Source organism: Schistocerca piceifrons, chromosome X, assembly GCF_021461385.2.
Source record: "Schistocerca piceifrons isolate TAMUIC-IGC-003096 chromosome X, iqSchPice1.1, whole genome shotgun sequence".
In the NCBI taxonomy this organism is placed as follows: domain Eukaryota; kingdom Metazoa; phylum Arthropoda; class Insecta; order Orthoptera; family Acrididae; genus Schistocerca; species Schistocerca piceifrons.
In genome coordinates, this window is record NC_060149.1 from 717659503 (window position 1) to 717684966 (window position 25464).

The 25464-nt window shown below is 43.9% G+C and overlaps 1 protein-coding gene across 2 annotated transcripts in view; it reads left to right on the forward strand.

Annotated features, from left to right (window-relative positions):
* Positions 1-25464, forward strand: part of LOC124721489 (1-phosphatidylinositol 4,5-bisphosphate phosphodiesterase eta-2-like) — a 431886-nt gene that overhangs the window by 278213 nt on the left and 128209 nt on the right. For both annotated transcript variants that reach the window (XM_047246496.1, XM_047246497.1), the window contains exon 3: positions 5548-5821. In XM_047246496.1, the coding sequence (XP_047102452.1) occupies positions 5548-5821 (274 nt within the window). The remainder of the gene's footprint in view (positions 1-5547; positions 5822-25464) is intronic.

Here is a 25464-nt window from a genome sequence, read left to right on the forward strand (position 1 = left end):
TCCTCATCTAATTGGGCTCTAATATCACCCAAGGCCTGTCTTAACAAGGAATGCAATATTACTTCAGCAAATTACATGTTACAATTAACTGTAAATTCGTACCTGTTTAACGATGTGTTGCACGTGTGCTCGTCGCACTTCGATGCGATTTTGTTCTCTTCTTTGGAGTGAGGTACGGATTCTTTCAGACACCCCCCAACCATCTCGTAACGTTTGACAAGACTGTACGAGGGAAGATCGCAAAGTAACGCACAATAATTTTGCTACCAAAAAGTTGTATAGATAACAAAATTAAAAAATCAAAAATAAAATTACATCTTTTACCTACTTTTCTACATAATCACCAATGTTCGCCAGGTAACTGCGAATATGTTGTTATGAGCCGTCACTGTTTTGAGTGTGAAGTATCGCCCTGGTCACTAAAAACCTATTTGAAATGCAAACTTTTCGACCAAGTCCTCATCTAATTGGGCTCTAATATCACCCAAGGCCTGTCTTAACAAGGAATGCAATATTACTTCAGCAAATTACATGTTACAATTAACTGTAAATTCGTACCTGTTTAACGATGTGTTGCACGTGTGCTCGTCGCACTTCGATGCGATTTTGTTCTCTTCTTTGGAGTGAGGTACGGATTCTTTCAGACACCCCCCAACCATCTCGTAACGTTTGACAAGACTGTACGAGGGAAGATCGCAAAGTAACGCACAATAATTTTGCTACCAAAAAGTTGTATAGATAACAAAATTAAAAAATCAAAAATAAAATTACATCTTTTACCTACTTTTCTACATAATCACCAATGTTTTCAACACATTTCTCCCATCATGGTGCCAGTTTCGATATGCCCTGTTCGTCGAATTCCGTTTGGTTGGAGTATAGCCATCTGTGGACTACCGATTTTACTTCCATATCTGTCGCAAAGCGTTGGACGGCCACGAATTTCTTCGTGTGACCAAACAGGTGAAAGTCCGACGGTGCTAGGTCTGGACTGAATGGTGGATAATGGAGCACCTCCCACCTAAATCTGGCGATTTTCTCATGAACAGGAACAGCAACATTCGGGCGAGCATTGTCATGAAGAAGTTTGACAACAACGGCAGTAATGTTGTGGCGTTTGTCACGAAGGACACGATGCATCTTAACCAAAGTTTTAATGTAGGCTGCAGTATTCACAGTGGTCCCGTGTTAAGCAGATTTTACCAATAACACACCAGATTTAGTCACTTTGGATTTTTTCGTGCTGGGGAACCATGATGTTTCCACGCCATAGAGCCTGCTTGGTTTCAGTCGTGTAGTGGTACGCCCACGGCTCATCACTAGTGAAGATCCCTTTCAGAAAGTCGTGCCCTTTTGCAGCGTAACGCATTAAGTGATCTAAGCTCGTTATCATTCGCTGGCCATTGTAGCTGTCGTTCAGGTTTTTAGTTCACCCAGCGAGCACTAACTGTACGAAATTTCAACGTGTCGTGAACAATATCGTACACCGCACCGAGTGAAATGTTAAAACGCTGAGATAAGATTAGCCGTTGTACCGTCAGTCTTTCAGAACTGCTGCCTCAATGGCTCCGACATTCTACGGATTTGCAGCTGTTACTGGCCGTCTGGAGTGCAGCGAATCATTAAGGTTCACACGACTCCCTTGGAAGAATGTATACCACCTGGGGGCATTGCTACGGTCCATACAGTCGTCCCCGCGAATTACATTCGGTTTATGCCCTTTGGTCCACAAATATCGAGCTACAGCAAATTCGCTGTTTCGGGCTATCATTCCTATCTTCAGATGGCTAACGTTTCCGATTACCAACAACAACTGAAGTGTTTTCACAGTGCGAGTTGTCAGCAGCAGCTGTTGTTGACTTCGCTATGAAAAACGAAAAAAAAGAAACATACATCTGAGTGACGTGGCAACTGCAGAAAGAAACTACGTACTCGTATTTCTTCGCCCGAGAGGCAAAACCTTTTAATGTTCAACGACTTTTATTTCGTGCTAAGAGAAAAAATTATAAAATTGTATAGAATTTTGTCGGGAATGCAGTATTATTTGTACTATTTGATTTTTCGGGTTAAATGAATTCGTGATAAACGTTTTTCAGTGTAATATGTAATCAATACATCGAAAATAAAGTTGTAAAAAACAACCATACACTCAAAGACCCAGTTAGTGAGGATTTGTGTTTAAAGCAGTTGAAGTCAACGAGTAACATAAGTAAACAAAGAGTAAACATGGCATAGAGCGCTTTTGATAAACGCCAGGGAATTTTCCAAACTAAGTTTAGAATGCATTTTTGTCATATGATGACATGGTTGGAGACAGTGGCTGTTATTTGAATACAAATGTTGATGGTGTTGAGACAGCAACCAGCCACAAATTTATTTTCAGTTCCGTTATTTTTAGAATGTATCTGAAACGTAAAGTTTACAGCGTGTATTGCCAATTTTGAGCCACGGCCATGAGACACGGACTTCTAATGTGACAACCATGATGGAGAGATGTGTGTTGGGAATTATTTGGAGGAAAAAGAAAACATAAAAATGGTTCATAGCATTGGAAGATATATTATACGCATAATATAAGTGGGCTCTTTTCTGGGGCACATATTTCGGTACTGTTTAGGTAGGTTTACTTGTCAATACACTGAGGAGCGCTTGAGCTGGCTGCAACTGGACTGCAGTCTATCGCGTGAAAGACATAATAAATCACCCAGCTACCTTTTTTAATATCTTTGCATTATGAAATACAATATTAAATATTTAAAAATGTCGAAATGCAGACTTTTGGTTGTATCCGAGTAACAAAATTCCATTTTAAACCTTCTGCTCTCTTCTACATTTGGTATCTATCGGATTTCTCAGCTTCAGAGAGAAGATCTTGCCGCTGAATGACGTAATCATAAAAATCAGAGCAGCTGATTTCATTATTAAAAACATATTTTACTATGGCTCAACTGTTGATAGTTGTAATCTATTTCGTTCCTCAGTCCACTGGACATTCGTGAGACAGAATATCCTTTCCACTTTAGGATTGTGTCCTGGAACAATAAAGATGAATTCGCACAGATTTAGTAATTGCGAATACTGCTGTACGCGTCTATACTTTTCAAAGAAATCGCTCCAGTTCTCCTGACACGACATACTAGACAATTTATCACTATTCTTGGGTGAGTTGTGATAAAGTGAACTGGCTGAGGAAGCAAAACTTCTCAAACAATGCACTATCGTCTATTGATAATCCTTCATCTTGCAGAAATGTTCCTGTCCTTGTCAATTCATTCCAGACAGGTTCTGACGAGTCCACCAACATCCGTTTGAAAATGGAAAATTCTTCCAAGTTTGTTGACCATTTTATAAAATAATTTGAGTGGTCCAAAAGTTTCCTCTTTCCGCCGTCCTGTCACTCTGACAACATCTTCCAAAAACTTCTATATACTGCTATCTTCCTTCTCGAGTTTAAGTATTTGGCCCTCAAATATACTTATCTGGCCGTGTAAAATCCACAAATACGACTCAGTCAGAGGATTCTGAAACAGAGTTGTCAGAACTTGATTCCTCAATTTTTTTGACTTTTTCAGTTATATGTAACCCAAAAATCTAATTCTTAGTAGTAAATGTAACTTTTCGCAATAAATTTTATAACGATATTTTTGTCAGCAGCCTTTTTACTTATCTATATATCTTTAAAAAGTATGTTGTGAATAAAACTTAATGACAGTTAACGAAATTGTATTTTTTTTAATTTCTAGTGGCGGTCATAAATCACCCCTCCTCTCTGTGAACACATTGCTGCTAAAATTGGGCTAAAAGATATTTTCAGACCCTGTACCGCCGCGCGGGATTGGCCAAGCGGTCTAGCGCTGCAGTCATGGACTGTGCGGCTGATCCCGGCGGAGGTTCGAGTCCTCCCTCGGGCAGGTGTGTGTGTGTTTGTCCTTAGGATAATTTAGGTTAAGTAGTGTGTAAGCTTAGGGACTGATGACCTTAACAGTTAAGTCCCATAAGATTTCACACACATTTGAACATTTTTTTGAGACCCTGGACCTTTCTTATACATCAGAATCTATTTAAAAAGGATGTTGTTAGTAAACCTTAACAACAATTATTTTTTTTAGTTTTTTCGGGTGGACATAAAGTACCGCTCTTGATAGTACGCGTTATGGGAAATACGTTGGTATTGTTAGGCTTAAGAGCATCTTATAACTTCAGCACTCTCTCTGCTACAACAAACGAAGATAACCATCTTGTTTTCGTGTGCGACAACAATGCATGATACTTTGTCAACAAACTCACAGAGTTCTTTTAGATGCTCCTTTCGTACTGCAGAAGTAAATGAAAAATTAAATTTCAACTGTATCCACATCAAGACTCATCACGTCAGCGACTGCCTTTGCAGCATTATGTAATATCTGTGCGGCGAATCCAACTCCTACAAGATTTTCGTTTACTTCACTTTTCAGTTTCGCGAACACCTTGTTTGTACCAGCTCGTTGTAGTCTTCCAAAATTAGAGATTGCAATGTCACCGCCAAACACTATGCATTTACTTTTATCAGTTTTGTTTTCCTATAAGACAGTGACGCAAAACGTGCTTATTACGGACCTCTGAAAGTTCATAGCATATTTGTTTGACGGTTTTGAGCGCTAACACTGATTTCACAATTGCTGTTGAATTTGGTTCTGCCCAACGTCACATTTTTGCTGCTTCTGAATCATCAAAAGTTTGGAGCGTAGCTTTTAAGTACAGTCAACTGATTTCAAAGACATGTGACTTTAACGGTATGATAGCGCATTGTTAATTCCGCTGCTGTTACTGACTTGCCCTGTTTAGAAGAATTTGAAACAAAATAACTGTCCAGTTTTTGAGTGCTTGCAGATTACACGTTTTATTTATGCTTTACGCTAGCTATATGATTCTTAATATCAGCTCTTCTCCCATGTGCAATGGAAACACAACACTTACAAATTACGCATTAGTCACTTCTCCTTCGTTTTATGAAGAACCATTCTTCTGAATATTTTTCTCGGAATGAGCTCTTCCTCTTTGGCATTTTGAGTTCACTTGAAACAATGAAACACTTTAATAACGAACTAACCGCGTTACGACATGGATAGAGAAACAGATAATCCCATTGCTGCAAAGCTTAAAACTGAACTGAGGTAAAGGACAATAATAGAAACTCAGCAGCATTACCACACAATAATGCTCTTCAAGGAAGTCGGTCAGCTGTGATAATAAAAGCTTTCGTTATTTATCTTAACACAGATCCACGCAAGAGTTTGGAGAAAAAATATATAGTATGTGAATATTTCTCTGAAATTCGAAAACCGGGACAAACTACCGTCTCAAAAGTATTTTTCAAGACATCAATTTCTTTAATCTGAAACCGGGACTGTCCCGGAAAACCAGGACATCTGTACCTATTTGAATGCTTCTCGAGTCAGAATACATAGAAGCCCGGTTAGATGTAAGAAAGGGTCCGATGCCCCTCCTCTTTCCCGTTAAATAAATAAATAAATATTCTAATAGTTACTACGATTTTTTATGTTACAGTTGAAGTGGACGATATTCTGGACGTGAGACACGGCTGGAAGACGGACACTTTCAATAAAATCGCCAAGAAGGTGGAGGAGAAGTTCGGGAAGAACAACACCGGCTGGCCACCATTCATCGACGAAGCGTGCTGTTTCTCGGTGATACACGGCAGAAACAAGAAGAGTCTGGACCTCGTGGCCACCAGTCCAGAGCTGGCGCAGACCTGGGTGGTGGGGCTGCGCCACATCATCACAGTCATCAAGGGCCTCCAGCAGGGACAGCGCTTCGAACGGTTCGTCGCATAGCAGCTGCTTTATGTTCTTATAAAGTCACCAGTCACCTAAATTAGGACTAGCAGTTTACAACAAGGTGACACTGTCAAGATACTCAATTCATGTCACTCTTCACCTTCTTCTTCTTCTTCTTAAGACAGTCTTCAACAACAGCTGAAATGCTAAAACAAAATTATTTAAAACTGTTCAGAATTGAAAGGTTTATAATTAAAATAGAAATTTAAAAAAATGGAAAAAACAGTCAAATTTTTTTATGAGACTATTTGTCTAAAAGTAAAAAATAAAACAGATTAGACACGCCTTTGAATGATGTTCCAAATCATATACAGCAAATGAGGTGACGATTGAGAATTTAAAGTTCAATGTTTAACTTAGAAATGTAAAGGTTACTAGAAGATATTTACTGTACATGATTTCGTTGCCGTACGTGATATCGGGCATCATTCAAAGGCAAGTCAAATGCTTCTGTAATATATTTTATTTCTTACTTCTAGAAAAATCATTTCACAAAATATTTGAAGAGTTCTAATTTTTTTATTTTAAAGCTTTGTTGGAATACATGATGTATGACGTATTTATATATCGATCAGTATTACATTTTTTCTTAATTACCCTTTTTAATTTCAAGCAGGTTAGTATTGTTTCACAAAATAGACCTCGCGTTTGTCCATTTTCCATTCTTAGTTTGGCTATGAGAATTCGGACAAAAATGCATTGTGTAATTTCTAGTATGTCTTGTTTTTTCTCCGCTCGAACATTTATTGGCAGTTAAAAAGATCACCAATACAACTTTTTTACGCGCACAGTAGCTAACCCTCGAAGATATGAACTTTTTGACACTTCAACAGCAGTTGCTCAATTAGACATTGCAAATTCCGGATCTTTTTGACATGCCATTCTGAGCTTACTCTACAACTTCCCGCTCTTGATCGCTTATTCCCAAGCTTGCTCACTTCTGTTTAAAATATCCTACAGATAAATGTGCTACTCTCTCTGTCTCATCAGCTTTCCTCTGAAGTTCTCCGAGATTAATGTGATTGATGATTTTCCACATCACATTGTAGATTTGTATCTTGCCAATACTGTCATAATATACTTGTAAACCCGGCGATGAAGGAAACTTCTCTATGCTAAAAATCTTGAAACTGTCCAAGGGTCACACTGCGGCAATACAGCTCACCAGGTGCAACACTTGCGTTTGTTTCATCTGAAATTGAAGAAAAAGTTATATTTCGGTAAAGCTCCTTTAACCTGTTGGCAGGTATAGTTAAAAATAAGTATCTCTTTAATCCAGTGATCACACATGGGCCTTTTGTCCTAACTACAGCGTATGTGTCACGCGATTGCATGTCCAGCTTACGTCTTTTGGCCAGTCTAACGCTTTCGTCGTACAATAGAACTCGATCACCCGTTTTAAAATCTTTCAAATTCTGGTCTGTATCATAGTTCTCTTGATTCTTCTTCTTATACTGTTTATTATAATCCCTGGCACGTTAGGGTATCTGTTTCATTTTCTGCTTAATTCGAGTACATAATCATCGAAATTATAAGTAACACCTGCGAAATCTCTTTGCAATATACCAGGTATATTACATGCTCTAACGGAAAAACACTCATGTGGTGTATAATTTGTCGTGCTATGTGCCGTTGTACACAGATACCGCGAATGGAAGCCATTCGTCCCAATTTGATTAAGCGTTATCGATTTAATATCTCAGGAATTCTATTCTACTTAGCTGTGATCTTTGCAATGTTCCATTCGACTACGGATGGGAACAGGAAGTCTGTACCCTATTAGTCCTTAAAAATCTGCACACTTTCTTTAGTGTACCACTCAAATAATTGCTACCATTGTACTGAGTATTACTGAGGGTATTCCAAAACTTAGAATTATTCTTTCCACCAGGATACGAGCCACTGTATCTGCATCCTGCTTATCGATTCTGCTGCAATGAACTAACAAAGTATCCTGGAATGTTAGTACGTATTTATTAAAGCTGTCTGTTATCGTCAGAGGACAGACTGCATAAATTTTACACCTACCGAATACTACTTCTAGTGTTGGTATTGTAACCAACGGCATTTTTCTCTTATTTTACGTTATATTATTTTTTTGACAAATAGCACGTTTTCTGATATAATCCTCAATATCCTTCTTCATACCAGATCACGTTTAGTATTTCCTGATTCGATCGTATGTTCCCTCGATCCGTTGTGAGCACCTATGGGTGCGTGGTAGATCTCCCGCAAAACTTCCGCCTTTTCTTCAGCAGTTTTCTCCTCCTGTTCGTCTTCCTTAACTACCGACCCTTTTTCACTTTCACTTGCCCCAGTTTCGGTATTATCTGACTACACTTCCTTTATCCTCGACAATGCATCTGCTACATAGTTGTTTTTGTCACTTTCGGTATACAATTTTATAATCATACTCCTCTAATTTCAGTGTGGACTTCATTAAAGATGAGGACGGATCACTAATATTTCCGACCCAATGCAGTGGTTTATGATCTGTACAAATGGTAAACATATGACCAAAAACATATAGTATGAAATTATGACCGCCCAACTACGGCCAATAACTCTCTCTCAATGGTGCTATAGTGTCGCTCTGCATTGTTCAGCGTTCTGGATGCGTATGCAACTGGAATATCTTTATCTATCTCCCCTTGGCTAGAAACAGAGCCAATAGCGTCTTGGTTCGTGTCAGTCGTGATTATAAACTTTTTGAAAAATCTGGGTACTGTGATGGAGGGTGATTGAGTAGCCTCTCTTTTGACACTTGAAACGCATCTTCTTACTTGGCACCCCATTCAGACTTAACACTTTTTTCCAACAACTCATGTAGTGGTTTCGCCACTTTAGTAAAGTCACTTATGAAGCATCTATAACACCTGACTAACCCGAGGAAACTTTTTACTGGGCTGGGCATATTCCGCCATTGCTTTTAGCTTGTTTGGGTCTGGTTTTAACCTATTTTCAGTTAAGACGTGTCCCAGATGTGTGACCTCCTTCCTTAAATATTCACATTTATCCACCTGTAACTTCAAACTGTGTTGCCTTAGCCTCTCGAAAGCCTCGCCCAAGCGGGAATTGTGTTCTTCCAGAGAGGGACCAAAACATACTACATCGTCTAAATAAATAAACACTTTTTCACCCTGTAAACCCATTACAACTGAATTCATCAATTTTTGTATTGTGCAGGGTGCAGAACGGAGTCCCATTGGCATTCTTTTGTACATGTAATGCTCGTACGATGTATTAAAAGCTGTTCTCGGACCTTTACATCGAATGACATCTGATATTATCCCTTAGTCAAAGCATAAAATTATATTTTGATTTGCCCAATCCGTCAAGAATTTCATCGATACGTAGGAGTGGGAAAACTGTGTTGACAGTAATGTCATCTAGTGTACTGCAATCAGCTACCAGCCTCCATTTCTTTTTAGCAGGTGCATCCATTTTTTGGGAATCATGATTAACGGAAAATTCCAGGCCTTTGTTGAAGATACTATTATATCGCTCTATAATATCTGATTTATCTCCTGTTGCAAAGTTTCTTCCTGCGCTTCTGGTATTCTGTAAGGACGAGAGCAAATTACTCGTACCTCTGATTCTGGAATCAATGTTATTTCATACCGAATTGTGTCTGTGCATGTCAAATTACACCCTATTAAATGAAATATCATTATACGCAGAACACACCTCTATTGTGGACTGCCTTCTATGTCATTTAAATAACAGCAAGTTACCTTTTAGTGAACTGATTCTCCATTTTTTTCCCACTCGAGACCTTGTTTATCTTGCGCGCAGTCTGCTTCAGACTGGAGCTAAATGGTGGAACTTCGCTCACCTTAATGCGAGGCATCTCAACAGCAACCTTCTCCTTTCGCGTATTTAACACGCTAATTAAACAAGAGCTTTTTCTCTCTCTCACCAGTGCCTCTGGTAGGTACACGCTTTCCTGCAAATCTAGCTTCTCAGCAATGCCTTCTCTTAGGCTAGTATTTGCAGCCTTTATCCTCAAAATCCTCTCCTCGCGTGAACCTATCTTTATTTTAGCCACATGGCCTACCTTAGGCTCTGTAGCATCCGTTTCCCATCGGTGACACGTCTGAGAAACGATTTTTTTGTTTACTTCGCCATTTCTTCGGTGCACTTTGGTTTACTGGCTCCTTTGAGCAACTCAGGGAGCTGTCAGCTTTACTGCATTCACGTACTGTAGTTTTAAAATCTGTTTCTGGCTTTCTAAACCCTTGCAGCTGTTTTCTTGAGCCTTGTTCTTCTATCTCTGTACATAATTTAACGGGCCTATCCCCAATCTACAGGGTTCCCGTGGAGTAATCAATTACTATGCCATGCTTCGTAAAGGAGTCTCCACAGATTAAACTGGCATAGGGAATATCAACTTCCCCTCATATAAAATTTAACTTATGTTTCATTCTTAATTCCCTATCCTTTCCAAGATCTGAAACTGTTGGCCATACGTATGTATGACCGGACTTGTAATACCTTTAATGCCTTACTTTCTCCAGACCTATACTAGAGACTGCTTCACATTTAATTCATACTGAGCAAGCTAATTTGTGCTCCGTTATCTAGAAACAATTTTAACGGACTTTCTGAACTCTGTGGGCAAATCGATTCTACAAACTCATTTTTACTTTCATAGTCGACTTTAAACATCTTTCAGTACACTCTTTAGCCATGTACCTGGCATCTGACACACGAAACACACAACTGGCTTCGCTTTCTTACAAGGACCTCTGTGTCCCAATAAATTGTAACTTTCGCATCCGACTGGCTTTTGAGCCTCTGAATCTCGACACGCTTGAGCCGATTCTGCTCCACAAATTCTTTTCTCAAGTCGGCAGTCTCGCGTTAAATGCCCTGATTTGCCACAGGTTTTACACTTAACAATACTTCCGCAGTCATTAGATGTGTGCCCTCCACGTCCACATGAGAAACACTTAAGAGTAACCTTCCCCGTTTTGCTCTGATGATTTCTGCCACCAAATCATTTTTCTTTGGTGAACATAACTGCCAACTCTTCCAACAAAGCTACTACAACAGACTCAGTTCGGGTGCCGTTTTCGCGCCATGCAAGCACAATTATCTGTACGCGCTTATCGTAGATCGCCTGAATGAATACTACTTTGCTTCGTTTTCTGACTAATGACAAAGATGCCGCCAGTTCTGATCCTAGCATCGCAACATGGACAACCTCATAAAATTGATGCTGAATTTAACCTACTTTACTGGCTCAATCTGCAATCGATTCTCCCTTTGATTGCCTGCTGGAAAACATTTTGTAAGCGTAGAAGACTAAAGTTCCTTACATTTGTAATTTTCAAGTGGAAGATAATTCACGCACAAGCAGTTTACTACGTGGAGAACCCTGGATGCGCCTTTTACAAACTTTAGCAATATTTGACGGTCTGCTTCACGCATTAGTTCAGAAGCTATATCCACATTTAGATACACTGAGGAGCCAAAGAAACTGGTACACCTGCCTAACTAATATCGTGTACATTTTGTAAGCGTAGAAGACTAAAGTTCCTTACATTTGTAATTTTCAAGTGGAAGATAATTAACGCACAAGCAGTTTACTACGTGGAGAACCCTGGATGCGCCTTTTACAAACTTTAGCAATATTTGACGGTCTGCTTCACGCATTAGTTCAAAAGCTATATCCACATTTAGATACACTGCGGAGCCAAAGAAACTGGTACACCTGCCTAACTAATATCGTGTACGGCTCCCGCAAGCAAGCAGAAGCGCCGCAACACGACGTGGTATGCACTAGACTAATGTCTGAAGTAGTGCTGGAGGGAATTGACACCATTAACCCTGCAAGGCTGTCCATAAATCCATAAGAGAACGAGGGGGTGGAGATCTCTCCTGAACACCACGTTGCAAGGCACCCCAGGTATGCTCAATAATGTGCATGTCTGGGGAGCTTGGTGGCCAGCGGAAGTGTTTAAACTCAGAAGAGTGCTCTTGGAGCCACTCTGTAACAGTTCTGGACGTGTGAGGCATCGCATTGTCCTGCTGGAATTGCCCAAGTCTGTCGGAATGCACAATGGATATGAATGGACACAGCTGATCAGACAGGATGCTTACATACGTGTCACCTGTCAGAGTCGTATCTAGACGTATCAGCGGTCACATATCACTCCAACTGCACACGCCCCACACCATTACAGAGCCTCCACCAGCTTCAACAGCCCCCTGCTGACATGCAGGGTCCATGATTCAGGAGGTTGTCTCCATATCCGTACACGTCCATCCGCTCGATACAATTTGAACGAGACTCGTCCGACCTGGCAACATGTTTCCAATCATCATCAGTCCGATGTTGGTGTTAACGGGCCCGGGCGAGGCGTAAAGCTTTTGGTCGTGCAGTTCTGTCACGTTGAACGATTCTCTACAGCCGTCGTTTGTGCTGTCTTGCAGGATCTTTTTCCGGCCACAGCGATGTCGGAGATATGATATTTTACCGGATTCCTGATATTCGCGGTACACTCGTGAAATGGTCGTACGGGAAAATCCCCACTTCATCGATACATCGGAGATGCTATGTCCCATCGCTAGTGCACCGATTATAACACCACGTTCAAACTCACTTAAATTTTGTATGAATGCTGAGTCTCGCGGCGATATCATTGAATAAAATGTTCTCGAGTTTCCAACCGCGTCAATTGCTTAAAACTACCCGAGCTTTCGGCCAAGCACTCCTTGGCCATTGTCAAGTGGTGTGACTGCCAGTGGGCTGTTGGTGCGCCTTATATACGCTAGACGCCGGCTGTGACGTCACTGGTGCCCGTGACATTGCCATATATGGGCATATTTTGAGTCGGCGTTAGATGTGCCTTCTTCAACCGCGCGATCGCTGGATCCCACGCAGTGCTGAGCTGCAGGCTACCGTCTCTATTCAGGGTGTTTGCGGTCATTTTTATTTCAATAGCTTCCTTTATTAAACTGTCCCAGATGCCGTTAGTGCGAGCCACGTCAGAGGTATCGTCAAATTTTATGTGGTAACCGTTTTCTAGCGCATGCTCAGCTAACGAAGATATCTCTGAGGCGATAATACCTCTCATGTTCTTTCCTGCGTTGTTCCACAGTGCGCACTGTTTGTCCGATGTACTTCTGGCCACACTCACATGGTATTTCGTAGACTTCAGGTGTTCTGAGACCTACTACGTCTTTAACTGGTCTCAGTAATTTTGGATTTTCGTTTGAGGCCTGAAGATTGATTTGATCTTGTGGTTTTTCAACAGGCGGCTTATCTTGCCCGACACAGAGATACAGAAAGGCAGCAAAGCAAGTTCCTTTTCCTGCTCTTCGTCGGTGGTCTTATTCTGATATTTCCAAGAAATCACTTCTTTCACTTAATGGGCGCTGTAGCCGTTATTCCTGAAAACCTTGCGTAGGTGGCTCAGTTCATGAGGCAGTTAAAGACGCAGTCGGTCTCAGAATACCTGGAGCCTACGAAATACCTTGTGAGTGTGGCCAGAAGTACATCGGACAAACAGTGCGCACTGTGGAACAACGCAGGAAAGAACATGAGAGGTATTATCGCCTGCCGGCCGGAGTGGCCGTGCGGTTCTAGGCGCAACAGTCTGGGGCCGAGCGACCGCTACGGTCGCAGGTTCGAATCCTGCCTCAGGCATGGATGTGTGTGATGTGCTTAGGTTAGTTAGGTTCAATTAGTTCTAAGTTCTAGGCGACTGATGACCTCAGAAGTTAAGTCACATAGTGCTCAGAGCCATTTGAACCATTATTATCGCCTACACTATCCAGAGAAATCTGCGTTAGCTGAGCATGTGTTAGAAATCGGTCACCACATAAAATTTGACGATACCTCTGCCATGGCTCGCACTAGCGACTTCTGGGACAGTTCAATAAAGGAAGCTATTGATATAAAAATTACCGCAAACACCCTGAATAGAGACGGTGGCTTGCAGCTCAGCGCTGCGTGGGATTCAGCGATCGCGCGGTTGAAGAGGGCACACCGAACGCCGACTCAAAACATGCCCATATATGGCAATGTCACGGGCACCAGTGACGTCACAGCCGGCGTCTAGCGTATATAAGGCGCACCAACAGCCCACTGGCAGTCACACCACTTGACAATGGCCAAGGAGTGCTTGGCCGAAAGCTCGGGTAGTTTTAAGCAATTGACGCGGTTGGAAACTCGAGAACATTTTATTCACTTAAATCTTGTTAATCTTCCACTGTAGCAGCAGTAACCGATCTAACAACTGCGTCGGACACTTATCTTACGTAGGCGTTGCTGACAACAGCGACTTGTTCTGGCTGTTTACATATCCCTGTATTTGAATACACATGCATATGCCAGTTTCTTTGGCGCTTCACTGTAAATTCATTTAATGTAGATTTCGTATCGTCGAAAGGCTGGCGAATGAATTTAATACTAATGTGAGTTGCTGCTGCTCCGTTGTCGGCAACTGCATTGTTAGGTGAAGCTGTGACTGATTTTTTTTTACTGAGGAGCTGTGCGGAGGCGAGACGAGATAGCGCCGCTGCTGAAAACGAATCGCTGAGGTGAGGTGAGCGAGCAGGACGCGACCGCGCGACGCCCGCGGTGTCGCGCTTCCTTCAGCCTTGCTGTGCCGGGCCGCGGGCTGCTCGCTGTCCGCCGCCGCTGCAGCTGAAGCTCGCGAAGACTGCGCGTCCTCCTCCGCTGCTGCACCGCGCTTCCGCCGTATGTCGTTTCCCTGGCGGTCGCCTTAGCACCGCACCCGCCGCTCCGTCTTGTCACCTTGCCGATCCCGCGACCCCCCTGCGGGTTCGTTAAGTCGCGTAGACAGGGTTGCCCTAGCCGCGTCTTCCCGCGTACAGCGTCGATCTTAGGACCCGTGCTTCTTTCTTCCGCTCTTCTTTCCGTCTGCTCTCACTGGAGTGCAACTGCTGCTTCTCACAAAACCATCAGTCCACTCATGACGTCGGGCTAAGTACACTACTGGCCATTAAAATTGCTACACCACGAAGATGTGCTACAGGCGCGAAATTTAACCGACAGGAAGTAGATGCTATAATATGCAAATGAGTAGCTTTTCAGAGCATTCACACAAGGTTGGCGCCGGTGGCGACACCTATAACGTGCTGACATGAGGAAAGTTTCCAACCGATTTCACATACACAAACAGCAGTTGACCGGCGTTGCCTGATGAAACGTTGTTCTGATGCCTTTTGTAAGGAGGAGAAGTGCGTAACATCACGTTTCCAACTCTGATAAAGGTCGAATTGTAGCCTATCGCGATTGCGGTTTATCGTATCGCGACATTGCTGCTCGCGTTGGTCGAGATCCAATGACTGTTAGCAGAATATGGAATCGGTGGGTTCAGGACGGTAATACGGAACGCTGTGCTTGATCCCAACGGCCTCGTATCACTAGCAGTCGAGATGACAGGCATCTTATCCGCATGGCTGTAACGGATCGTGCAGCCACGTCTCGATCCCTGGGTCAACAGATGGGGACGTTTGCAAGACAACTACCATCTGCACGAACACTTCGACGACGTTTGCAGCAGCATGGACTATCAGCTCGGAGACCATGGCTGTGGTTACCCATGACGCTGCATCACAGACAGGAGCGCCTGTGATGGTGTACTCAACGACGAACCTGGGTGCACGAATGGCAAAACGTCATTTTTTCGGATGAATCCGGGTTCTGTTTACAGCATCATGATGGTCGCATCCGTGTTTGGCGACATCGCGGTGAACGCACATTGGAAGCGTGTATTCGTCGTCGCCATACTGGCGTATCACCCGGCGTGATGGTATGGGGTGCCATTAGTTACACGTCTCGGTCACCTCTTGTTCGCATTAACGGCACTTTGAACAGTGGACGTTAAATTTCAGATCTGTTCCAACCCGTTACTCTACCCTTCATTCGATCCGTCCGAAACCCAACATTTCAGCAGGATAATGGACGACCGCATGTTGCAGGTCCTGTACGGGCCTTTCTGGATACAGAAAATGTTCGACTGCTGCCCTGGCCAGCACATTCTCCAGATCTCTCACCAATTGAAAACGTCTGGTCAATGGTGACCGAGCAACTGGCTCGTCACAATACGCCAGTCACTACTCTTGATGAACTGTGGTATCATGTTGAAGCTGCATGGGCAGCTGTACCTGTACATGCCATCCAAGCTCTGTTTGACTCAATGCCCAGGCGTATCAAGGCCGTTATTACGGCCAGAGGTGGTTGTTCTGGGTACTGATTTCTCAGGACCTATGCACCCAAATTGCGTGAAAATGTAATCACATGTCAGTTCTAGTATAATATATTTGTCCGATGTATACCCGTTTATCATCTGCATTTCTTCTTGGTGTAGTAATTTTAATGGCCAGTAGTGTATGTACGGAGCATTTGTCTGTCGTCCGCGGCTCGTGGTCTTGCGGTGGCGTTCTTGCTTCCCGTGCTCGGGGTCCCGGGTTCGATTCTTGGCGGTGTTGGGGATTTTCTCTGCGTCGAGATGACTGGGTGTTGTGTGCCTTTCATCATAATATCATCCTTATTCACTCGCAAGTCGCCGTATTGGCGTTAAAGAACTTGTGGAGCGGCGGCAGAACCGCCCCGCGAGGGGTCAGCCGGCCACCAATGCCATACGCTCATTATTATTTGTCTGTCTAAGAAAATCATTAAGGAAACCTCACACTTGCAACCAGTAAATTTTTACGTATGTCGTGTCTTAATACAGAATAGAGGGAGGTTATATGTTAGTCGGCAATTTCCGAGCCGTTAGGAACATATGCATAAAGGCAAACTTCCAGTGAAGGCAGGTTGATTGCATAGGTCTGCGTCACGCATTGTCACAAGGCACAGTTTTTGAAATTCAACAGGGTGCTCGCAGCTGGAGACCCGAAGATACTCCGGGATGTGATTAAACTATTTATTTGCAATCAGACTAGCTACTACACTGAAGGCTAATTCTAAAAGCAAAGGCCGCAACTGGTTGCACAACAGCTGAATCCGTGGAGTGAGAACTAACAGAAACAGCAATCACTAGCGGCATTGTAAAGTACGAAGCAGCACTCCAAGTGAGAAAAACGGACTTTTCGGATCTTACCCGAGAGTGGCAATGAGCGACACGGAATTGGCGACCCAACGATCTGACTAAGAACACCGTCTGAGTACAAAAACATGGGTTTTTAAAGGACATTGGCGGCCATTATTTCTCCCTTCCTATAGTCGACTCACCAATCCACTCGCACTTTACAGGCTTGGCCGAATCTGACGAGTGGCTCTGCAACTTCAGGGCGACTCTTGCCAACCATATTCAGATTCCTCCCCTTCTTCTACTCAGTAGGTAGGGATGTTTCTGAGTTTTACACTAACAAACTCCAATTTTGGTGGCCACCGCAAGACCACGAGCCGCGGACGACAGACAAATGCTGAGAGCTAAACTTCACTGTTTTTCCTCTTATAGATGGCAACATCGGTGTTTTACGTCACTTTGCGCCGTCCAGAGGCCTCTCGTGACCGGGGACCGCTTAGCTCTCTAACCTGTGTAAACCCACTGACTTTGCGGTTCTCAGGGGTAAGTATCAAGATTGCTACCTCTGCCTTTTTCTGTCCATCTTCTACCGACAGCGTCCAGGCTGTGAATGGAGTTACCCCAATTGTACGAGGTGAAACTTCTCCCTGGGACAGCTGCTCAGAGTATCTGAATTCGCGGGCTCTACCGTTACTGTTTGTCTCTGGTAACGTAAACTCTACAACTTTTGCCTGCTCTCTGCATTGTGTCACTGATTTCCTATCGTGGAGTGTTCTTGCTGGCTCCCAGCAGCCTTAAGCTTAACAATGTACGAGTCATTACATCGTTAATATATGACAGGGCGTCAGATCTACCATAGAACGGCGCCTATCCTACTTTATAAGTGGACAAGTCTCCATGTTCTGTGACAGGCGTGGAAGTCCAACACCTTGTCGCCTACTCGTGATTTCTCCGTCCTTCAGCCACTTTCTGCAGATGGTTACGACAGTAACACGGGAACAACCGACCAGCTTTGCTGTGTCCGAGATGAACGGTGTTGTTTTGCGTGGCACTACCACAGCACAGGCCTACATTGATGTTTTAAGCATCTTCTTGCTTTGCACTGTTGAAGAGCAATTCGGGGATGGCGATTGCCTCTTTCAACACGATCGAGCACCTGTTCATAATGCAAGGCCTGTTGCGGAGTGGTTACGCGACAATAACATCCCTGTAATGGACTGGCCTACACAGAGTTCTGATCTGTGTCCTATAGAGCACCTTTGGAATGTTTTGGAATGCCAACTTCGTGCCAGGCACACCGACCGACATCGATACATCTCCTCAGTGCAACACTCCGTGAAGAATGGGCTACCATTCCCCAAGAAACCTTCCTGCACCTGATTGAACGTATGCCTACGAGAGTGGAAGCTGTCATCAAGGCTAAGGGTGGGCCAAAACCATTCTGAATTCCAGCATTACCGATGGAGGGAGCCACGAACTTGTAAGTTATTTTCAGCCAGGTGTCCAGATACTTTTGATCACATAGTGCATTTCTGCAATGGAATTAATCCGCAGGGATTAGGAGTGTTAGGTGTGTCTCGGATATTTGCGTTATTTCAATACTTTTTTTTTTTTTTTTTTTTTTTTTTTTTTTTTTTTTTTTTTTTTTTGAGACTACTCACGCTCCAAATTAGCTCTGTCATGTCTCTGGCCAGTGTTCTGTTCCTGTCCATTACTGGAATAATTTCGCTAGTTCTTCAATGAGTGCCATTCGTTTTCCTGTAGTGTCACTACTGTTTTTTTTTCTATGCTGTATTTATTACAGCTCAGGTTTTATGTGTGTCTAGAAACCATGTTAACAGCAAAATGATTTCTTGTGGAGCTCCAGCCATGGAATTTCAATTAGTTAATTCTCATAGGGCTGCAGTTGTCCGCATTTGAGTTTCTTTGATGTTATCTGCATCTGATAGTTTTCTTGTCACCGTAAAGGAGATCATAGAAGTGTTGTCATTTCAAAAGGTTGAACTGGTGCTTTGTCTTGTGCTTGTCAGTTGCAGACGTTTCGAATTTTAGATCTTGGATTCGTCAGTTGCTTTGGTCGGATGAACTTCGCAGTCTTCATCCTCCCCCCCCCCCCCCCCCCTCTCTACCATCACTGTACCCCACCCCAGAAGCTAGGTGATCTTTCAAACTTAAAACACATTTTACTTTTTGATTGCGAGGTAATCTGCAGTTAGAAGGATGCTGATCGCTCCGGAACTTTACACACGACACAGGGAAGGGGGGTGCGGCAATATCTTGTAATACGTGTAAGACACTGGCAATTTTTACACTAGGCCACACTGTCCTTTGCTATATGGTTTTCAGTCGTTGTGGTTGTCCACACTACGAATCTCTCTGTAGAACCTATAATTTATTATTATTGTTGTTATTATTATTGCCATTAGTCAATGTGACAATATGTACCAGATCTGGAATTTATGTGCGTGTCACACGATCCCATTTTTGAACTGGTGTACATCCTATGCTGGGTAGCCATTCTGTTGTAGCTCGTTGAACATTACTGAGGAATTAACCGTGTTCAGTTGCCTCTATTTAAACTCTTTTAATCCCATTTCTTGAGGGATCTGATGGGTGTAAAGGCTGAGCTCATTTCCTTTCAGAAAGGCTTTAGTTTTCTTCCAGTCCTCCATATTGCCGAAACTGTAGATCGTACAGTCACACTGTGATGAGCACGCAAGTGTTTTTTACAAATGTATTTAATTCGATGTAATTTCCTGTGTAATAGGCCACCAACGATGGAAGTTCAGGTCTAATTGGTTGTCTTTTCAACTTCTGTTCGATTGTTGTAATGTCCATTCTCTCTAAGTTAACTTATATCCCAGTGAGATTACGATATCTGTTCGCTGTAGGTACGCTGCAAGACGAGCTGTTTGTTTATTGCGAGCTTTGTTTCGCGCTTGGATGTTACGTGCCGGGCGTGTCTCGTTTGTTTTTATATCGAAATTCACTAAAGTTCTCTGATACCTGGTCTTCATTTTGCATGTTTACAACTTAATTTGAGGGTCCAGGGATATGAGTAATTGTGGGAGCATTTTCATCAATTACCAATGTCCCTGTTGTAATTGACAGTGGTTTTACCTGAGTTGTGCTCGATGCGTCCTCTGAATGGTGTGAAATTTCAGACGACGTACACATTGCATCGGCCGATTCTTTACATATAGTTTTCGATTGAATGTCAGCATTCAGTTAACTTTTCCGACGGGTTTTGTGGGATGCCGCAACATCTGGTTACGCTTTCTCTGCCTCCTCTTTTTTGTGGGTGCGGGAGGGGGGGGGGGGGGAGGTGTCTGGTATGCGGAACCTGCTGTCTTATGGTCTGCGATTGCGTCACGTCCGGTTACACTCGTCGAATCTTGGTGAGTGCTCATATTTGGTTTAGAGGTCGGATCTGGGTGCTTGGACTTATTTGTGAGGTATTGCTGGTCATTTTCATAGATCCTTCACGCATCTCTGCCTTTTCCCTACTCTCACCTTCACCTAGCTGGGTACCGAGCGAGGTTGTGCAGTGGTTAGCACATTGGACTTGCATTCGGAAGGACGACGGTTTAAACCCGCGTCCGGCCGTCCAGATATAGGTTTTCCGTGATTTCCCTAAACCTCTCCATGCGGGCACGACCGATTTACTTCCCTATCCCTGACACAATCCGGGCTTGTGCTCCATGTCTAATAACCTCGACGTCGATGAGAAGTTAAACCCGATCTTCGTTCCTTTCTTCCTTCCTAGCGGGACGCGGGCCATTCCTTCTCGGGAAAGACCCTGACCTTTCGAAAACCCTCGCTACTGCCTAGAATCAGACTAGTCCGAACTGTCTCGCCTTCCGCTACTCGCCCTACACCCCAAACGGACACGACAATTTTTCCGAAGCGCTCGGTTCGTGCTATAAGGGTGAGCAGCTTATTCTTCGAAAAACTGCTGCAGCTCACACGCACCACTACGCAGGCTACGGGACTCCAACCCATTTTTGTGGAGTCCCCATTCCCCATTCGTCTTTGCTCCACTTATATAAGAAGTCATAATTTTTTTGTCTCACCAGTATATGTCTATTATTTACTGCCGGATGTAATGCGTAAAAGAAGCTTCACTAAAATAATCAGGCGCCCACATGTAATATTTAAATGCATTCTACTCATGCGCTATGCAAGGATAATTCATCGCAGTTTAATTCGAGCATTTGAAGCTCGCAAAGCTGACCGCAGTACACTTAACAAGTCTTTTTATAACACTGCATGTAAGTCTTCAAAGGGCATCTTTGTGTATTTTTATAAGGATAGCTATGCTAAAAAAATGGTTCAAATGGCTCTGAGCACTATGGGACTTAACTTCTGAGGTCATCAGTCCCCTAGAATTTAGAACTACTTAAACCTAGACTGATGACCGCAGCAGTTAAGTCCTATAGTGCTCAGAGCCATTTGAACCATTTGAACTTAAACCTAACTAACCTAAGGACATCACACACATCCATGCCCGAGCCAGGGTTCGAACCTGCGGCATTAGCAGTCGCGCGGTTCCAGACTGTAGCGCCTAGAACCGCTCGGTCACTCAGGTCGGCGATAGCTATGTTCATAATCCAAATGGACTGACTGGTCTCTTGTGTATACCTTTTTCTCTGTAGACTTCGATTTTCACCCATGCCCATAGACAAATTGCTGGGGTTGGACAAAAATATGGAAACACCGCGAGAAGTGCGTGGTTGATCATAAATGCAGATTCAAACCAATTCTGCAGTTTGCGCTGATGTATTTGACCACGAACGGCACCTGTGCCAAGCGCTCGAGACGTGAGTGTCAGCCGTGGTCAGAGCAGTGTCCTCTGTAGTTGTGAGTGAGCAGTATCCTGTGTAGTTGTGAGTGCATTATGTCGGAACTTAGTGCATTGGAATGTGGGTCAGTTGTTGGTGCTTCCGAAACCAAGGGAGCCGAAGTGTTTGGTGGTTCAAGAGGCACCGTATGGAAGATTTATACCGCATACAGGAAAAACGGAAAACATCATCCGCAAAGTCACAACACGGACAAAATTGTGTGTTGAGTAATCGTGAAAGACGCTCATTTAAGAGGATTTTGAGGAAAAATAAGACGACGACACTCGCGAACCTGTCAGCACTTAAACAACACGAAGGAATCTCGAGAAGCTGGCAATTTCAGGGCGAGCTGGAATTCGAAAACCACACACCAGTGATGCAGTAGCAGGAAAACGAGGTGCCGAAGCCATGAAACCTGGACTATGGAGCAAGGGAAGAAAGTCATTCGCTCAGATGAGTATTTACACTGATTCCAAGTTCGTCCGAAGAGTGAAACATGGCGGAGGTTCGGTGGTGAATTGGGCAGCCACATCGTGGTGTTCCACGGGCTCCACGAGTACTCCGTGTAGTCGCATTACTACCAACGATTATGTGACCATTTTGGCTGATCAGGTCCATTCAATGGTACAACATTTTTTCCCCAATGGCGATGTTGTGTTCTAGGACGTCAGGACCCCTGTTCACGCAGCTCGCTTCGTCCAGGACTGGTTTCGCGAGCAGGAGGATGAATTTTCGCATCTCGCCTGGCAACCACAGCCTCCGTGTATCAATATTATTGAGCCTTTGTGGTCTACTTTTAAGAGAACGGTGTTTGATCGCTATCTACCTCCATCATTGTTACCTGATCTTGCCACTGTTTTGCAGGAAGATACCCTGAAAAATCACACAGGACCTATCCTTATCCATTCCGAGACGAGGGGAAGCTGTTTTGAATGCCAACGGTTTTCCTACACCGTATTAGACATGCTAAGGAGTTGTGCTTTTGGCGTTTTATTATTTTTGCGCACCCCTGTATTAATCGAATGATAAACACACGGGACGAGAAATTAGTCCCCCCAGGATACAGTACGCAAATGCTGTGTATCATCGCCTCTAGCTTTGATAATGACTTCTGCTGGGCGGGAAAGAGAGTCCACAAGTTTCTTCAAGTACGCCATATCCAGCTGAAGCCACTCATTGATGATTACATTCCGCAGAGCTACAAAATTGCAGAAATGTTCATTGCTACATTTCAGCCGCTGCAAATAGTTCCAGACATTTTCTGTGGGATAACGTCAGGACAATTCAGCAGGCTAGTCGAGGCTCGATAGGACGCCTGAACTTCTTTCAAACATGGAACGTGTGCATGCAGCACTGATAAGACGACTGTCATCATCTTGGAAGACAGGAGTGCCCACAGCAAAGCTAAACCTGAAGGTTTAGGAGAAAGGGTTACCGAGAATGTTGTAATATACACTGAAACGTCAAAGAAACTGGTAAAGGCATGTGTATTCAACTAAACAGATGTATAGACAGGCAGAATACGGAGCTGCGGTCGGCAACACCTATATAAGACAACAGTTGTTAGATCGGTTACTGCTCCTACAATGGCAGGTTATTAAGAGTTAAGTAAGTTTGAACTTGGTGTTATAGTCGGCGCACGAGCGATGGGACACAGCATCTCAAAGGTAGCGATGAAGTGGGGATTTTCCAGTACGACCATTTCACGAGTGTCCCGTGAATATCAGGAATCCGGTATAACATCAAATCTCCGACATCGCTGCGGCCGGGAAAAGATCCTACAAAACGGGACCAATGACGACTGAAGAGAGTTGTTCAACGAGACAGAAGTGCAAGTCTCCCACAAATCGTTGCAGATTTCAATGCTGGCTCTTCAACAAGTGTCAGCGTGCGAACCATTCAACGAAACATCATCGATATGGGCTTTCGGAGCCGAAGGCCCACTCGTGTACCCTTGATGACTACGCGACAAAAAGCTTTACGCCTCGCCTGGACCGCCAGCACCGACATTGGACTGTTGACGACTGGAAACATGTTGCCTGGACGGTCAAATTGTATCGAGCGGATGGATGTGTACGGGTATGGAGAAAATCTCATGAATCCATGGAGCCTACATGTCAGCAGGGGACTGTTCAAGCTGGTGGAGGCTTTGTATTGGTGTGGGGCGTGTGCAGTTGGAGTGATATGGGATCCCTAATACGTGTAGATATGACTCGGACAGGTTTCACATACGTAAGCATCCTGTCTGATCACCTGCATCTATTCATGTCCATTGTGCATTCCGACGCTCTTGGGCAATTCCAGCAGAATAATGCGGTGCCCCCACACGTCCTGAATCCGCTGGCCACCAAGCTCCCAAAACATGCACATTATTGAGCGCACCTGAGGCGCCTTGCACCGTACTGTTCAGGAGAAATCCCACCCCCTCGTGCTCTTCCGGATTTATGGACAGACCTGCAGGATTCATGGTGTCAATTCCCTCCAGCACTACTTCAGACATTAGCCGAGTCCATGCCATGTCGTGTTGCGGCACTTCTGCGTGCCCGCAGGGTCTACATTATTTTAGGCAGGTGTACTAGTTTATTTGGCTCTTCAGTGTACATCCAGCTTCATTCTCATGGTGCGTGAATGAGTGGGCTCATATAATGGCACGAGAAATACGTCATGGAACTACCTCTGGCCTGAATTACTCTCACAGGCTGCGGGTCAAACGCCTCACTGCGCCGTCGGTGCATCATTTGGAGAGAGACAAAATGGCTATTTATTGGACTTCACTACACACCCCCAGTAGGATAATGTCCTCTTTCTGTGTCATTAGGCCCACTGCAGACGTGCAACTCTATGTGTCACTGTGAGCAACGGTCTTTCACGACGGACTCGACTCTAAATGGCCATTGACTGTACTTATTTTCGCTATGCTTGATCGAAAACTGGTTGGCATGGACCTCCATTGATAACAGCTCCTGTCGGTTTTGAGCTCGATTGCCATTTCATGGCGTGACACTCGCCTCCGGTCCCTACCGGTTACGAACTTTTATGACCTCTGTTCTTACACCGCGTTACGTGACAGTCCGAGTTGATACACCAACTATAAGTCAGTTTCGTTTACAGTATGGTCAAGGACACATCCATACATAAGGGCGTGTTTCTACTATTTTGTCCCGTCTCCTCGTCTGTTCATCTTACTACCCTAATTCCACGCTACAACCAACTAGCACAGGTTTCCTGCCTGGAACCAGAGTTACACCATCTGCAACGCTCCAAAACGACCAGTGTGCTCTTTTAAGAATGGTGACAAATCCTTTATCTGGTGAGATTAGCTGCACGTATACTGCTGCCCATTAAAACTGAGACACCGGGAAGGATAGCAAATAACGAAAGTTCCGAACACCCTCTGTATCGAGGTAGGTCAGACCACTATGCGAAACGTGTGATCTTGCGCGTGATCACGTTGAAAGACAATACCATGACAAAAAAAAGCAAAGCTCCACGTTCTAGCCCAGATAGGCCAACTGGGAACAACCGTACATCATGTCATTCTCTGCTAATGGTGTCATTAGTCTGCAGTATGGAAGGGAACAGGGTCAGCATATCGCTCTGCCAGCTGTTGTCGGCTTTCTTAACCTTGGAGCCACTACTTCTTACTCAAGCAGTTCTCCAGTCGGCATCATGAGGCTGAATGTCCCCCCTTCCAGTCCTCCCACCAAGGAAAAATCCTTTGAAATGCCGGGAATCGAATTTAGGTGACTGTAGGATGATAGAAGATGACTTAGGCCA